General features: G+C 37.1%; 1 protein-coding gene across 4 annotated transcripts in view; it reads right to left on the minus strand.

Annotated features, from left to right (window-relative positions):
* The window catches only part of DENND4A (DENN domain containing 4A), a 150847-nt gene that overhangs the window by 97078 nt on the left and 35306 nt on the right, over positions 1-18463 (minus strand). For all 4 annotated transcript variants that reach the window (XM_023509993.1, XM_023509995.1, XM_023509992.1 and 1 more), the window contains exons 4-7: positions 14375-14707; positions 10595-10844; positions 2160-2229; positions 532-701 (exon numbers count right to left, since the gene is read on the minus strand). In XM_023509993.1, the coding sequence (XP_023365761.1) occupies positions 532-701; positions 2160-2229; positions 10595-10844; positions 14375-14685 (801 nt within the window). In that variant the 5' untranslated portion in view covers positions 14686-14707. The remainder of the gene's footprint in view (positions 1-531; positions 702-2159; positions 2230-10594; positions 10845-14374; positions 14708-18463) is intronic.

The following is an 18463-nucleotide window of genomic DNA, read 5'->3' on the forward strand; positions in this document are numbered from 1 at the left end:
AGCCCAGGAGTTGGAGGTTGCTGTGAGCTGTGATGCCACGGCACTCTACCCAGATGGACAGCTTGAGGCTCTGTCTCAAAAAAAAAAAAAAGAGAAAACTCTTTTATTATATTCACAAAAAAAGCATTTGGGTGAATGGGACAGAATGAAAAATCTCTTTCTGTATATCTCTGGATATAATTATAATTAATCATGTCGAAGAGGAATACATAATGCAGGCATCCTCAAACTATGGCCCGCAGGCCACATGTAGCCTGCCTCAGACATTTATCCAGCCTGCCAGGTGTTTTTCCTCTTCTGCCTGTCCTACTTAGCAGCTGACTCGTCCCAGGGCCCTCAATCCGGCCCTCCAATGGTCTGAGGGACAATGAACTGGACCCCTGTTTAAAAGGATTGAGGACCCCTATAATGGATTCAATTTAATTCAGGTATTTTCCTACTATTCCTTATATTATATAAAACTAAAATTTTTCAAGTACATTTTCAATGTATAAGAAATTTTCAGATACAATTTGTTAAAACACATAGTACCTTTTCAGCTGAGGCTCCAGTTAACACAAATGTAGAAAATACAGGGAGAGGATATTTGCTATGTGGAGGCCAACATTCAATGGTTGCACCCATTGGTAAACAAAATAAAGGAACAGATTCCGGTAGTGAGAATGACTCATAGTCTTCTTGAGGATATCTACAAATTAGACCTATAAGAACAACAAGTATTTGGTTATAACCTCTTGAATTCAGGTGTTTATCATTTCAATGATAATAAAATGCTTTATTACGTCACATAGTTAAAATGCCACATTCATCAAATAACTGGATGCTTCAGTAGGATTCATATAGATGTTAATCCTTAAAACACTGTAACAATTAACATTTATCAAGTGTCATCCACAAAGGCTAAGTTAAAGCTAACAAGGAAAAGATAATCTGTAGAAATATGCATAGTCCATAAAAATTCAGTTTGTGGTCACACTACCTTAAAGCATACTAATTTTTTAAAAAAGTTTTAATATGGTTATTTGCATATATTCACTTTATCACCTCTTTGCCTTAGGGGGCTTTTACACATTTAGATTCATATCCTATAGCCATAAGAGTATATACAATGTCTTAGGATAGAACTAATTCCAACTTGACTTCTAAATAACCTCAGATTATGTAATGACAGAGTTTCAATAGCCTATGATTTTATGTCAGGCAAATTAGTCTGGAAAATTATACATGCATCTTCATTGAAGGCATCCTAGGAGCAGAGCCTTGTGCTGCATTTTATAGAATTAGAAACAGCAAATAAGTTCCCTGACCTTTTTTCCTTAAAGTCAAGTGGAGAATACCACTAGACATGTCACAAAGACAAAACGATAAACTAGGGGAATGAGAGTGGTTGGTTCTGCCACTAATATCTATCTCTATGACTCTGGACAAATCACATAGCTGTAGGGCTATGGTTTTGTCATCTATAAGGTGCGATAAACTAGATAAATTAAGGTCCAAGGTAGTTTTAAAATTCTCTAATTATATGCTAGTCACTCAGCAGGTCCCAAGAAGTTCCACAGTTAACTGTACGCTATTCTCTCAGGTTATGAGGTAATAGTAAAGTCATAAGGTAAGCACAGAAATAGTGAATTTTGAGTCCAAGAAAATCAAAGGTAGAACAGAAAGTTGAGTCTAGGATGTTAATTTTAAAAATATATTATTTAAAAGGTCAAATCTGCTCTTTGCAAATAAGATCAATATGTTTGATGTTTTGATATCTCTGGAAACTGAACATTTCAACTATGTATAATAAAACTAGAAATTAGTTTATGTTTTTCATTATTATGAAACAATTATGTATGAACTATAGATTTGACTAAGTTTAACATAAATATTAAAGAAATACTTAAAGAAAAATAAATGTATTTATCCATATTCTACTGATTTAAAAATTTAAAGAGAATTAAGATCTATGTATTAGTTATTTATTTAAACCTAAGGCTGTAAAAAGCCCACTTTATTTAAAAATTAATCTTCCACTGAACATCCAATAAACATGAGAATCAAAACACACGGCTTATAATCCCAATCATGACACTAACATGTCATGGGCAGGTTTTGCTTTTATCTTTAACATTTATATATTTATATGTAAAATATTCCATAAAAATTATACTTACCAGCTTTGTAAGATATAGTATTAGTCTTTGCCACTGATTTTTTATAACATAAGTATACTGCCGATCCCCACTGAATATAAAAAAAAGAAATATCATTTAATTTAAAAGGTAGTAACTTGATAAAAGGAATCTCTTTGAGCCCTCCAGTATATATTATCTAAGAAATAGTAACATTTCTCTCTTCTAGCATTTTTCGGTTGGTTATTTTGTTAGCATTTTATTGGAGTCATTGTCCACTTTTTTCAGAAGTAAAAATTACCATTTTTTCCTTTGCAATATCAATAACATGAAGAAAACTTGATCCTTTAAACCAAAACTAAGCCACAATTTAGACAGACTTTACTCTAAATCAGGAGTTCTCAACCTGTGGGTCCCAATCGACAGGAACTGTATTAAAGGGTCGTGGCATTAGGAAGGTTGAGAACCACTGCTCTAAATCCAAACCTTGGGCATAATGCTAAACTGAGAAACTATCTACTCAAGTGCATAGCTTCCTTTGACTCTACAACCTATTCCAGATATTGCCAATTTTTCTGCAGCCCTCTATGCCTCAAGAGTTGTATTAATAATTAATTACAACCATTTCCTTACTTCCCATTCTCTCTTGGATTCATTCAAATCAGGCTTTAATCTTCACCACTACTAAAGAATGCCTTAAAAATTTCCATGATGCCAAATCTAATACTGTAGTTGATTCCTAGCCTTTGTTTTATTCAGTCTCTTAGCAGATTTTGTTATTAGTGCTGACTCCCTTTGTGAACTACTTTCTTGGCTTTGAGGTATCATATTATCCTAGTCCTTCCCCATCAAATCTCTGGCCATGCCTCCTTTGTGACATTCTCTATCTTTTCCTCATCATTAAATGCATTATCTTCTTTTCTTTACCTTTTCTGAAGTTACAGTAAATTCAGTCTGAACTACATAGTTTAGTTTTTTAAGAAGTTATTGAAGAGACTCATATTTCTAGTCCCAGAAGCAAAACCCCACCTCTATCCCCACCAACTCTAAACTGCCTACTCAACTTCCATACTTCTACGTCTAATAGTACCTCATATTCACCATGCCTGTAATAGAAGTCTTGTCCTTCTCAAACTTGCTCTTCACCCAGTGTTAAAAAAAGGAAATCTAACTTTAAAAGGTACTAACTTCATAAATGGAATCTCTTTGAGCTTTCCAGTATATATTATCTAAAATGTAGTAACATTTCTCTTTATTATTTTGTCAGTATTTTATTAGAGCCATTTCTCTTTCAGAAGTAAAATTTAACATTTTTCCATTTCATTTTTAACATTTCCCACCTCAGGAAATGACCACATCATTTACTCAATCCCAAAAGTCTGTCTCAAAACTCTGAAGTTACTCTTTTTTTTTTTTTTTTTTTTTGAGACAGAGCCTCAAGCTATCCCCCTGGGTAGAGTGCCATGGCATCACGCTCACAGCAACCTCCAACTCCTGGGCTCAAGCGAGTCTCCAGCTTCAGCCTCCCAAGTAGCTGGGACCACAGGCGCCCGCCACAACGCCCGGCTATTTTTTGGTTGCAGCCATCATTGTCGTTTGGCGGGCCGGGCTGGGGATTTGAACCCACCAACTTAGGTGTATGTGGCTGGCGCCTTAGCCGCTTGAGCCACAGGCGCCGAGCCTGAAGTTACTCTTGACTTGTCTCTTTGTCTCATATACCATACCAATCCATTTGCAGATTCTTTCAATACTACTTTCACAGTCTACCTTGAATCTGGTCACTTTGTACTGTCTTCACCACTACTACTCTTGATCCAGAAATCCCTGTTTTTCACTTGGACCACTGCTATAGTTTCCTGTCTTTTTTCTCAATAGTCTGTTCTCCACAGCCAGAGTGAGCCTACTAAGATGTAAATCAGATCATGTCATTCTTAAGTGGCTTCCTGTCAGATAAAAAATAAAACCCAAACTCCTTACTCTAAGCCACAGAGTCCTACACAATCTGATCTCTGTAGCTTGTTATCACATTTCTAACCTCGCTGGCCTTCCTGCCTTTTCTCAAACATACCAAATATACATCTAGGTCAGAGCCTTTACACCAGCGGTTCTCAACCTGTGGGTCATGACCTGTTTGGGGGGTTGAATGACCCTTTCACAAGGGTCACCTAAAAACATCCTGCATATCAGATATTTACAGTATGATTCATAACAGTAGCAAAATTACAGTTATGAAGTAGCAACAAAAATAATTTTATGGTTGGGAGTCACTACAACATGAGGAACTGTATTAAAGGGTCACGGCACTAGGAAGGTTGAGAACCATTGCTTTACATTTTGTTTCCTGTGTCTACTCTCTCATTTTATTAGGTCTTTGCTCAAACTTTTACTCCCCAGAGAAGGCTGTACTAATTGTCCTGACCAAAGCATGGTGGCACTAATCCTAGCACTTTGGAAGGCCAAGGTATGAGGATCATTTGAGGTCAAGAGTTTGAGACAAGTCTGGGCAACACAGTAAGGCTCTAGCTTTGCAGAAAGCAACAAAAATCAGCCAGGTACAGTGGAATATGGCTGCAGTACCAGCTACTCAGGAGGTTGAGGTGAGTGGATCACTTGAGCCCCAAAGTCCAAGGTTACAGTGTGATCTGACTGCACACTGCACTCCAGCCTGGGTGACAGAGCAAGACCATCTCAGAAAACAAAAACAAAACAAGACAACAAAACCTGAAGAGACAGTCCCAAATTTGTCAAGAATTAGCTATGTGAATTAAAGCAAGTCACTTTAATCTACCCAGACTAACCATCCTTAACTACAAATTTCTGCAGTTTTAGATCATATGGAGACTCTAAAGTTCTTATCTAGCTCTAAAATATTATGATCCTATTCCAATATCAAATCAAAGTCTAAACCATTTATGGCTTATGGTCCAAGGTTTAAAAAATGAAATAATTCTTGAAAACTCTTTCTATAAACTTAATATTAGCTGGAAAATTCAGGGATACTTTTGGATGCTAAAGCTGTAAACCTAGTACAAAAATCATGTAGAAACTTTGCAGAAAGAGTCAATACACATTTCCCCATGTTCATTAGATTGTTGTTGTTTCTCCTTTAGAAACCTAATAGAGGTTTTGTTCAAACTGCCTAATCTCCCACAACAAAAGTTATAAATTCCTAGGCATCATCAACAAGTCAATAATTGAATCCCAATCACTTTCTGATTCCTTTTTTCTTTTTTTTCCGAGACCAAGCCTCAAGCTATCGCACTGGGTAGAATGCCTTGGCATCACAGCTCACAGCAACCTCCAACTCCTAGGCCTAAGCAAGTCTCCTGCCTCAGCCTCCCAAGTAGCTGGGACTACAGGTGCCTGCCACAACGCCCAGGTATTTTTTGGTTGTAGTTGTCATTGTTGTTTGGCAGGCCCAGGCTGGATTTGAACCCACCAGCTCTGGTATATGTGGCTGGCACCTTAGCTGCTTGAGCTACCAGTGCTGACTTTCTGATTCTTTTTTTAAAAATGTTTTTGAGTCATGGTCTTGCTCTGTTACCTACAGTAGAGAGTAGTGGTGTCACTATAGTGTTGTCACTATAGCTCACTGCAACCTTAAACTCATGTTGATCCTCCTGCCTCAGCCTCCTGAATAACTGAAACTACAGGTGAGAACCACATTACGTGGCTAATTTTCTTTTCAATTTTTGGCAGGGGCTCGGCGCCTATAGCTCAACCGGATAAGGTGCCAGCCATGTACACCTAAGGTGGCAGGTTCGAATCCCCAGCCCGGACCCGCCAAACAACAATGACGGCTGCAACCAAAAAATAGCTGGGCGTTGTGGCAGGCGCCTGTGGTCCCAGCTACTTGGGAGGCGGAGGCAGGAGACTCGCTTGAGCCCAGGAGTTGGAGGTTGCTGTGAGCTGTAATGCCATGGCACTCTGCCCAGGGGGACAGCTTGAGGCTCTGTCTCAAAAAAAAAAAAAAAATTTTTTTTTGGCAGGGTTAGGGTCTCAGTATGTTGCCCAGGCTGGTCTTGAACTCCTGGCCTCAAACTCTCCTACTTCAGCCTACCACAGTGCTGAGATTATATGCACTGAGATCCACCAAACCCAGCCTAAGAGCTTTTTTATGTCTTTAATGTTTCTTTAAAAATACTTAAGCTTAAAGACTGGACACAAATAGAATAAAGAAAGCTCTTCCTCAGATTTTAAATACACAAAAAAGGGACTGGGCAAGTAGAGCTAAACAAAGAAGTAATAATAGCTAATGTTTATATGGTATTCCTATGGGTCAGACACTATCCTAAATTCTTTACAAACATTAATTCATTTAATACACATTAAAAATCTGTGAAATGAAGTACTATTTTATCCTCTTTTCATGAATAAGGAAACTGAGGCACAAGAAATCAAGGAATACACATCAAGGAATCCTAGGACATACATCTGGGGTTCAAACCCAGGCAGTTTAGTTGGAGTCCATGCAGTTCATACCATGTTACAATGCCTCTTTATTCTCTTTAGTGGAGAATAAAAGCTGACAATATTGGTATCAATGTTTCAGGGTAAAGAAAAATAGAAACTCATATCTCTGGTTTTAGTATCAAAGCTGTAAGTCTTGCTACAACACCTTGATTAATTAATGAGACCCAGAAATGTTTCTAATGACAATGTCAATTACTTTAATCAAAAAACTAACACATCCCAAAATACAGGGAAACTCACAAGTGGGAAAATGTCAAGTATCTGGAAGCTTGCATAATCTTGCTAAAATACTAGACCAAATCTAAAATGATGTGTTAAGCTAGATTCCATATCATAAGAGAGTTCAAAAACACTTCTTTGCCATAACTATCATTACCATCTAAGTCTTTTAAAACTATTAACTACCTTAATCTTCTTTCTCCATCATAACATGTGGTATCACTATAATAGTGTTTAACTGTCACATATCATCACCAAATCAAAATAATGTGCAAAGATGGCACAAAAGAATAGAGAATTTTTAAATATGAATGGCTGTTGTCAAAATGATCACCTAATTAGAGGTCACATAGCTGCTGATAACTCTTTAGGATACAATTTAGATGCTGTCAATATCTACTTTGAATTACCTATTTAAACATTTTAAAGAAATAGTGCTAATTTTAAATTGCTAATTTTTCTTATGTAAAATGTCTCAAAAACAAAAAATAAAATAAAATATCTCAATGTGATTTCACATTAACCATCCAAAGGACTGATGCTTACAGATAAGCAGCTAACACCTACATAGTGCTTGCTTATTATATGTACTAAGTTAAGGTCCTAAATTCATTTAATTTTCACGATAACCTATAAGTTACATGTCATCCTCATTTTACAATTATGAAACTAAGGCACAAAGAGGTTACTTGCCCTAGGCCACAGAGCTAATAAATGTCAGAGATAGGATTTATATCCAGCCTCCAGAGAACCAGAAACTGCTCTGAACCACTAGGTTATACTGATTTTAACCACAACACAATACAAATTGATTTTGCTATCTTACTGAGGGGGTTAAAAATATATTTAGGGTTCTAAAATTTGCATTGTATCCAGCCACATATCAATACTCCCCAGTTCTTCCTCTTTTTGCCTTATCTAGAACTTCAGTATCACATGTTGCTAGATTAAAAGATAAATAGTTTATTATTTATTTATTTATTTATTTTTTTGAGACAGACTCTCACTATGACGCCATGGGTAGCGTCCTGTGGCATCACAGCTCACAACAACCTCAAACTCCTGGCCTTAAACAATTCTCTTGCCTCAGCCTCCTAAGTAGCTGGGACTACAGGTGCCTGCCACAATGCACGGATATTTTTTTGATTGCAGCTGTCACTGTTGTTTAGCAGGCCCAGGCCAGGCTCGAACCCTCCAGCCTCGGTGTATGTGGCTGGTGCCCTACTTACTGAGCTACAGGCGCTAAGCCAATAAATAATAGTTTAAAAGCCAACTTCCCATGAAAATGTAACAGATGATGAAATGTTTCTAAGATCTTTTAGATCTGAGCAAAGTATTAATTTACACAATTATAAAAGGACCATATACATATGTGCTCTAGCATTATTAAGAAGTTAAATCTTAAAATTTGTGATAGAAACCAAACAACTGACAAAGTTATGAAAAAAACATATTCATACTTTGTTGGTAGGAATATGAACTTGTTAAACCTTTCTGAATAAAAATATTAGTCCAGAAATCCCAGGGCAAACCATAAGGAAGTAATTAAGCAATGTAGTATAGTGTTCAGGAGTTTGGTTCTAGAGTTCTGTAGACTGAATTTGAATCTTACATAACTATTTGTGAAAGATATGAGGATCATGAAAAAGTAATCACCTTTTAACTCTCAAGTTTCTTTCTCTGTAAAATGGAAGGAAATACCTTTTTAGGGTAATTGTGAGAACTGAGTTAGTGAATGTGAAATATGTAGAATAGTATATATTCTATTCTAACATAAGAGCTCAATAAATGTAACTTGTTTTAAAGATTTAGTTATAAATACATTCATAACAGCTTACTTATATAAAAAAAATCTGAATCTAAAGGTCTTACAATAGAAGATGGAACAAGTAAGTTGTGTCAATCCATTTAATGTAGTTAATATTCAGCCATTCAAAATGGATATAGATATATAATTTCCATTCATCATTCTGCAGTTGTATTTTCTCAAGTATTATGACATCATTGAAAGAATGAAGAATTATATGAAATAGTAAAGATAGATAGTAAAAAAGGTTTATATCAGAATATATGTGAATTTCCAATTTTTTTTTTTTTTTTTTTTTTTGCAGTTTTTGGCCAGGGCTGGCTTTGAACCCACCACCTCCGGCATATGGGGCCAGCGCCTTACTCTTTTGAGCCACTGACGCTGCCCTGAATTTCCAATTTTTTAAAGATAAATAATTTATTATATATACTCTATAAATGTGAATACAAAGAGTTCTGGAAAGACACCAGTCAAATTATTCACTGTTAACTCTGGCAAAAGATGGAAGTAGGAACAAGAACTTTCACTTGCTACTCCATAGATCTATGATTTGTACAGATACAAATGGGACTCTTTTTTTTTTCTTTTGATTACACATTCCTTTTTAAAATTTCAAAGAGTGAAAACAAAGAAGACAATTACAGATTATACACAGCCCCCTGTGGTTTTAAGCAGAGGAGTGATATGATCTGATTTATGTGTTATAAAGATCACTCTTGCCTATGTGAAGAACAGACTATAGAAAGCAGAAGTGGAAGCAATGATTAGTTCACAGGCATCCTATGGCCTACAACTGGCCAACAGCCTGTTTGTGTTTACCTAAACTAAGAATGGTTTTTACATTTTTAGATGGTTTTTTAAAAATACCACAAATGAGTATGAGACAGAGAATGTATATGGCCAGCAAAATCTAATTTTTCATCCAGCTCCTTAAAGAAAAAGTTTGCTTTACCTCAGAATTAAGAAACTACTGCAAATAATCCCATCAAAAGGTGATTATGGCTTGAACAAAGGTCCTAGTGATAGGTTGAGAGGTGGTCACATTCAAGATAGGTTTTAAAATTAGAGTTAACAGAGCTTATAGAAGAACTTAATAAGAAGTAGAAGAGAAAGGAGAGAAAAATTAGGATTGCGTCAAAGTTTTTAAGTTTGAGTAACTAGAAGAATGCACATTGGCTAGACACAGAAGACTATGGGAATAAAGCAGGTTTGGAGACGCACATCAGGAGTTCAGTTGTGAAAAGGGATCAGTAAAGGCAGAAAAGGAATGATTAGTAGGGTAGGAGGAAAAAGCAGAAGAGTACCTAAGAAGAGAATACATTCTTTCTACCTGACACTATTTCAAGAAGGAAGAAATAATCATCCATGTCAAAACTCACTAAAAAATTAAGATGAACTGTTGAATTTAACAACAAAAGAAATCTTGGTGAAATGATAGACAAAAGGCTAACTGGAAAGAGCAACAGAAAGAATGAGAGAACACACACTCAACTCTTTTGAGAATTTTTATTGTGAAGAATAACAAAATGTGGCAATTGGAGAAGGGAAATAGGAGGTAAAGAAGTTTTACACAGATAGGACATCTCACAACATACTTTTATGTGCTAGAGGGAATCATCCAAAGGGGGGGGGGGGAAACTAATGATTCACAAAAAAGGAAGAGGACTGCTAAAGCCATTCTCAAATACTGTATGGTATGGGATCCAGTAAGTAGAGAGAAAGCCAGAGCTACTGCATTGCTTTTGAAAGGAGAAAAAGTTTTTTTTTTAATTTTTTAGTTAATTTTTTTAAAAATTAAAGAAAGTTTTTCTTCTTTTGAAACTACAACTAAAGTACTTTCTAAAAAATAAAATCTCTAAAATCTCTAGAAACATATTTTTTAATTCTCTAATTATGCTATTCTGCTTTCAAAAAAAAGATTTATTTAAAATTATGCTCATCAGTGGTTTAATTTTATCAGTTCAAAATTGTCACTTACCATACTGTTATTGAGATTCTTGTCAACTTTGCAGAATGTATGTGGTGGAGTTTCTCCTTTACTGGGTATGATAATACATATATCTGTGACAGCCAACGTGTTCTGAGTCATGTTTTCAGAGGCTCTTCGGTAAGTGATATAAATTCTTTGTGATGAGGTACTGCCACTAATATTTGCAGGGTGCCCATAGGGAGTACTCTGAATAATTTCACAACCCTGTTTCAATCTTTCTTTCCAGTCATATAAAACCCTAAAAAGTAAATTATAAAAATAAGCACTCAAATATACAAAGCACCATCAAAAAGATGTTCAACATCATATCTTAGGCATTATAAGCTGATCCTTAAATGTAGCAATAAGGTAGCAATATTTCAACTTTATTGCAAGTTTAACTCCTTTCTCTACCAAAAACACAATGTAAGGGAAAATTCACATAAACCTTTCTGTTAACATAAACCAGAGAATGGCAACAATTAAATGCAAAGACATTTGTTTTAGCATCCATTTAATAGAATTACTAATTTATTTTTTGTCTCTAAGACTAAGCATCTTCTCTAGAAAAAGCACATTGTATTTTGGCCAAAATTAAAATTTTACAAAAGGTTACTTGCTCACAGTATAACACCTGCTTGCAAACTTTTATCTCTAATACTTCCCTCAGCTTTAAGAGACAGTTTAAGATTAAGAAACTACAACCTCAGGCAGCACCTGTGGCTCAGTGAGTAGGTTGTCATCCCCATATATAGAGGGTGGTGGGTTCAAACCCGACCCCAGCCAAACTGCAACAAAAAAATAGCCGAGTATTGCGGTGGGTGCCTGTAGTCCCAGCTACTTGGGAGGCTGAGGCAAGAGAATCTCCTAAACCCAGGAGTTGGAGGTTGCTTTGAGCTGTTTGACACCACAGCACTCTACCGAGGGCAATAAAGTAAGACTCTGTCTCTACCAAAAAAAAAAAAAAAAACTACAACCTCAAATCTATCTTTAATCAAAAGTCTGAGTGAGACATTAGGCTTTTTTTTTTCCTCTTCTTCATTATGGTAAAGTCATAGGCTTTTAATAAAGAGCAGGCCTGGCATCCATTTTTTCTAAATACTTAAAACACTTGGGGATACCAAAAAAATGTCATGCTTAAATAATACTAGCTTATTCTCTCACAGAATTCACTGATTTGTACTTTAATGCTAAGTCCTTGGTATTAGTCAAAAATAAATGTAAAGCTTTACTACATTAAATGTTTCTACATTTGCTATGAAAATTATTATATCAGGGAGTGTCTTCATCATTAATCAACATTCCCGTATATAAAATCCCCTTATACAAATAAAATTTAGTGCCAGAAATTGGTCAAATTATTTCTAATATAAGCTATAATTTTTCTTCTTGTCCTGGCTATCATCAAATTTAAAAAATAATTTCCCTCAACATTTTATTTTGAAAATTTGGAGCTAAACTTGATGCTTCATCATAGCAACTTTGTTAACCCTAATGTTAGCTTATGTGCTTATTATTCTTCCTCATTTTGATTTGTTTTGCTGGGTTTTTCTTTTTAACTTAAATAAAAAATATACCTAAGTGCAAAGAAGTTAGTTCAAAAAAGAAGTTAGTTCAAATTCCTACTGCCTGTTACTAGCTTCATTACCTTACACAGTTACTTAACCTCTTTGAGGCTAGAACTACTCAGCTATAAAACCTAAATATTTGGGCTTCAAAGGATTCCATAAAGAAATAGATAACCCATGGAATGGAAGGAAGTATTTTAAATCATATAACTAATAAGAGACTATATTTAGAATACATAAGAACTCCTGTAGCTCAACAATAAAAAGACAACCCAATTAAAAACCTGGTAAAGAATCTGAATAGATATTTCTCCACTGACATACAAACTTGCCAAAAAAGCACATGAAAAGATGTTCAACATCATTAGCCGTCAGGTGAATGCAAACCAAGACCACAATGAGATATCATTTCATACCCCCTAAGTTAACTATAACCAAAATGACAATATGAAATCCAGAGTAGGATGTGGAGAAATTGGAACCTTCATGCATTGCTGGTGGGAAGGCAATTTGGAGCAGCTACTTTGGAAAACAGTCTGGCAGCTCCTCAAAAGATTAAAGACAGAATTCCTATATGACCCAACAATTCCACTCCTAGCTTATCCACAAGAAAATGAATATGTGTTCACGTAAAACCTTGCACATGAATATTCAGAGCACCATTATCCGTAATAGTCAAAAAGAAAAAAAAAACTATCAACAAATAAATGGCTAAATTGTGATATATCTATATGATTTAGCCATAAAAAAAAATAAAGTACTGATACATACAACATGGGTGAATCCTGAAAACATTATGTTTAGTGAAACAAACCAGAAAAGACCATATACAGCATGACTGCATTTATATGAAATGTCCAGAATAGGCAAATTCATGGAGACAGAAAGTAACCCTGATTGGCAAGGGCTACGGGTGTTGGGGTAATTAGATAGTGACTACTAATGAGTACAGGGTTTTCTTTTGGCATGATAAAAATGGTCTGGGATTTATTGTGGTGATGGTTGCCTAAAAACAAAGGCTGTCTATAAATTATCCAGCCATTGTTAGTTAATACTATTTTTCATATTATATGGCTGAATATGGACAGTCCTCTAAAAGCCATTGAAATGCATACTTTAAACGTGTGGATTGTATAGTATGGGAATTATATCTCAATAAAGCTGCTTTTATATATATATATATATGTATATTCATATATATAAAAATAAGAGCCCCAAGTTTAATATTGTAGCCTAAGTTCTAATTATACCCAAGATCCTTGTATGATGTATAGTTAAGAATCCATCCGTAGGCTCGGCGCCTATAGCTCAACTGGCTAAGGCGCCAGTCACGTACACCTAAGGTGGCGGGTTCGAATCCCCAGCCCGGAACTGCCAAACAACAATGACGGCTGCAACCAAAAAATAGCCAGGCGTTGTGGCGGGCGCCTGTGGTCCCAGCTACTTGGGAGGCGGAGGCAAGAGACTCGCTTGAGCCCAGGAGTTGGAGGTTGCTGTGAGCTGTAATGCCACGGCACTCTACCCAGGGGGACAGCTTGAGGCTCTGTCTCAAAAAAAAAAAAAAAAAAAAGAATCCATCTGTAATGATCATTATAACATATTTAAAAACTTTCATTTTCTCATACTTTAAAAGTAATTAGAACCAAGTGTAGTAGCTCACTCTGTAATCCTAGCACTCTGCGAGGCCAAAGTGGGAGGATCTCTTGAGCTCAGGGGTTCAAGACCAGTCTGACCTTGTCTCCATTAAAATTATTGTTGCACTCTCCTACAGTCCCAGCTCCTCCTCCAGAGGCTGAGACAGGAGAATTGCTTGAGCCAGAAGTGTGAGGTTGCTGTGAGCTAAGCTGATGCCACAGCCTTCTAGCTAGAGTGAGACTCTGTCCCCTCCCCACCACCAAAAAAGAAAAAATTAAAAATTTTCTGATCAGGATAATACATTAATTTTCTGGTACTTTTTCTGTACATATTTTTCAAATTTTCTCCCCTCCAACAGAAAGAAACCCAGGCTTTCAAGAAAAGAGTGCTGGAAACCTGTAGAACAAGAAGAAATAAAAGGAAATAGGAAGAGAATATAGGATGAACACTGATGAGTTGCATATAAACTGTCTATTTTTCTAAAGCTGCTATGCCTCTATTAATGTTCAAATCAAACAGTTAATTTCAAAATCTACAAGACATATTGTATGGATCAATAACAGTAAGCCTTAAATAAAATACTTACCCCAGATCTGTAAGTGGGGGCTTATCTCTTCCTCTCCTATAGCAAAGGTAGATCTGTGGCCCCACAAGACTTCCATTATTGAGATCAGCTGACAATCCAGTTGGGGTAACATCAATACAAATATAATCGTGTGGCACTTCCTCCCCAAGAGATTTAATAATGACTGAAACATCTGTGATGGGTTCTTTTGGTTTAGCTACTTTATGACAGGCATCATTGAAGTGAATTTCTTCTTCAAGAGGCTTTGAAGCATCAGTTAATCCTGCTACAACAAAGTAGTCAGCAACACGAGGCCCCTTGTCTTCAATCATCTTCCATTACAGAAAGTTACATCTAAAAGGAAAATAAAAGACAAATGTTCACCTATGATAAACCAAATTAATATAAGTGGTTTATGTGCAAACAAAAAAACTTCAAAAAGATCATACCCCTGATAAACACGTTACTATTATACATTTTACTTTTATATGTAAAAAGCATACCTTATTTTTTTATTTATGTATTTATTTAATTTTATTTTTTGAGACAGAGTCTCACTTTGTCACCTTCCATAGAGTGCTGTGGCATCACAGCTCACAGCAACCTCAAACTCCTGGGCTTAAGCAATTATCTTGCCTCAGCCTCCTGAGCAGCTGGGACTACAGGCACCCGCCACATCGCCCAGCTATTTTTTTAGAGACAGGGTCTTGCTCTTGCTGGTAGCATGCCTTTTTTAAATGGTAAGAATATCTTTTGAATTTTTAATTATAAAAGTAATGCAGGAGGCCAGGTACAGTGGCTCACACCTGTAATCCCAGCACTCTGGGAGGCTGAGGCAGGTAGATTGCCTGAGTTCACAGGTTCAAGACCAGCCTGAGCAAGAGTGAGACGGGGGTCCTAATGAGTGACCCCAACACCACTAATGCCATCTCCACATCACACTAGCTGTTCAGGGGCCTGAGAACCCACCTACATGCCTAGCCCTCTGTTCCAACTACAAGCTTATGAGCAAGCCACTTGAAGGCCCAACATATTAACACCATTGCCGAGGTAAACTGCTCTGGGGTCTAAAATCAGCATACTCAGCTCACTGGTTCCACAATGGTGACCAAAGCCAGGTTTAGCTGCCACTCAAGTCCCCAGCAAAACTTCACCACAACCTTAACTAATAACTATTCCCTAAACCACAAAGGAAATCACAGATAGCACTGACCCTGTGTACTGCCTAAGAAATCCTATGATGATCACACTACCATAGGCACACAAAATCAAAGCCAAAGTGTCCTGCTCAACCAATAACATATATACACCTTCAGGAGAAAATTCTCCCCTTCGAAAGCAATTTGAGAAAATCAGAACAAGCAACTGCCACATCAGAAGTGAAGAGATCAACAAAAGGACTCAGGAAACACAAAAGAGCAGGGAAATGTGACACCACCAAACAATCATAACAATCGTCCAGGAACAGATCCCAATTAGAAAGAACTCCTCATTAAAGTGGTAATAAAGTCCTTTTACATTTGTTGACAGAAAAGTCAATTATATATTATTCTTGTTCCTTCATCTTGCTGTTTTCCATTTATTCATCTGAGATTGGGGGTTGTTGGGAAGGTAGCAAAATACTAAGGCACAGATGATGAAATATATAATGCTAAGAACAAAGCTGGCAACATTCCAGATGATGTCTTAAAAGATCGATATGTTCTTTAATTTCTTCAGGAAGAGTCTTTGACTACTAAAATTCCACCTGTGCTTTTAATTTTAAATTAAATGTTTTAAAGTAAGTTTGCAGGTTTTTTGTATTTTTTTAAGAGTCTCACTCTGTTGCCCCAGGCTAGAATGTCCTGACAACCTCAAACTCTTGGACTCAGGCTATCCTCTTGCCTCAGTCTCCTGAGTAACTGGGACTACAGTGGGATGACCAGACGTCCGGATTTGGGCGGGACAGTCCTGCTTTTCAACATTTTGTCCCGCGTCTCGCGGCGTTTTAAAAAAGTCCCGATTTTTGGAAAGAATACACCAATGGGCTGGAGAACAAGAAGGTAGGGTGACCAGACGTCCCGATTTTGGCGGGAGAGTCCTGCTTTTCAACCATTTGTCCCGCGTCCCTCTGCATTTTAAAAAAGTCCCGATTTTTGGAAAGAATGCATGGGTGGGAAAACAGGAAGGGAATATACGGTTTTTGGCCGCCATATGGCTATTTCGCCAGAATATGAGTTTTATATTATTTTTGTTAATTTTATAATGTTAAACTGTAATAAATAATTGCTGATAAGTGATTATCGAGAACTGCTTGTCAAAATTTGCCTTGTTGTCATGCCCTGCCCTGCGCCCCCGCTCCGCCCCCCGCCAGCCATTTTGTCCTGCCTGTTAAAATCTGGTCACCCTAGACTACAGGTGCCCCCACAGTGCCTAGCTACTTTTTCTATTTTTTGTAGAGATGGGTGGTCTCACTCTTGTCAGGCTGGTCTCATACTCCTAAGCTCAAGCAATCCACCTGCCTCAGCTCCCGGAGTTCTAAGATTCTAAGCAACAGCTACCGCTCTTGGCCAAGTTTGTGTGTGGTTTAGAAGCTAGAGGGAAGACAGTCCTGAAAGTTATAAGGCAGGCCAGATGCAGTGGCTCATCCCTGTTATCCTAGCACTCTGGGAGGCAGAGGCAGGTGGATGGCCTGAGCTCAAGAGTTCGAGACCAGCCTGAGCCAGAGAGAGACTTTGTCTCTAAAAAAAAAAATTGCTGGGCATTGTGGCAGGCACCTAGTTCCAGCTATCTGGGAGGCTGAAGCAAGAGGTTGCTGTGAACTGTGCGGCCACAGCACTCTACCCAGGGGGACAGCTTGAAACTCTTGTCTCAAAAAAAAAAAAAAAAAAAAACCTTGGATTTTCAGTGTTTTGTATTAAAGCAAAAATTCCTAAACAATTAGGAGGTAAATTTCTTTTAATCCATTTTTATAAACTGGGGACCACAAAGAACATGCATTTGATATAATAGTTCTCTAAACAATCACCATAATATAAAACCCTAAAACAACTTTACTCAAACTAAGTAACAATAATACTGTATCATTAACTGAAAACAAAGGAATCATTCAGAAAACTAATGAAACAAAAAGTTGGTTCTTCAAAAAGATAAAAAAAATTGATAAACCTTTGGCCAGATAAACTAGAAACAGAAAAGTAAAATCTCTAATAATCTCAATTAGAAGAAATGAAAAAGGGGAAATAACCAATACCGTAGAGATACAAGAGATGATCTCTGACTACTATAAGAAACTCTATGTCCAGAAATTTGACAGTGTGGAAAAAATGGATGAATACCTAGAATCATATGATCTCCCTAGACTTTTTTTTTTTTTTTGAGACAGAGCCTCAAGCTGTCCCCATGGGTAGAGTGCTATGGCATCACAGCTCACAGCAACGTCCAACTCCTGGGCTCAAGTGAGTCTCCTGTTTCCACCTACCAAGTAGCTGGGACTACAGGCACCCACCACAACACCTGGCTATTTTTTGGTTGCAGCCATCATTGTTGTTTGGTGGGCCGGGGCTGGATTTGAACCCGCCACCTTAAGTGTATGTGGCTGGCGCCTTAGCTACTTGAGCCACAGGCACGGAGCCAATCTCCCTAGACTTAACCAGGAATAAATAGATCTCTTGAACAGACTAGTATCAAGCACTAAAATTGAAGAAATAATAAAAAAGCTTCCAACGAAAAAAGGGCCTTAGACCAAATGGCTTCACACCAGAATTCTATCAAACCTTCAAAGAAGAGCTTGTACCTGTACTGCAGAACCTATTCCAAAACACTGAGAAGCAAGGAACCTTCCCCAATGCATTCTATGAAGCAAACATTATCCTGCTACCAAAACCAGGAAAGGACCCAACTAAAAAGAACTATAGACCATTTTTGCTAATTAATATTGATGCAAAAATACTCAATAAAATCTTAGCTAACAGATTACAGCTATATGTTTTAAAAATTATACATCACTGGCTCGGCGCCTATAGCTCAACTGGCTAAGGCGCCAGCCACGTACACCTAAGGTGGCAGGTTTGAATCCCCAGCCCGGACCTGCCAAACAACAATGACGGCTGCAACCAAAAAATAGCTGGG

This window comes from Otolemur garnettii, unplaced genomic scaffold (genome assembly GCF_000181295.1).
Source record: "Otolemur garnettii isolate 467f Iridium unplaced genomic scaffold, OtoGar3 scaffold00011, whole genome shotgun sequence".
NCBI lineage: Eukaryota > Metazoa > Chordata > Mammalia > Primates > Galagidae > Otolemur > Otolemur garnettii.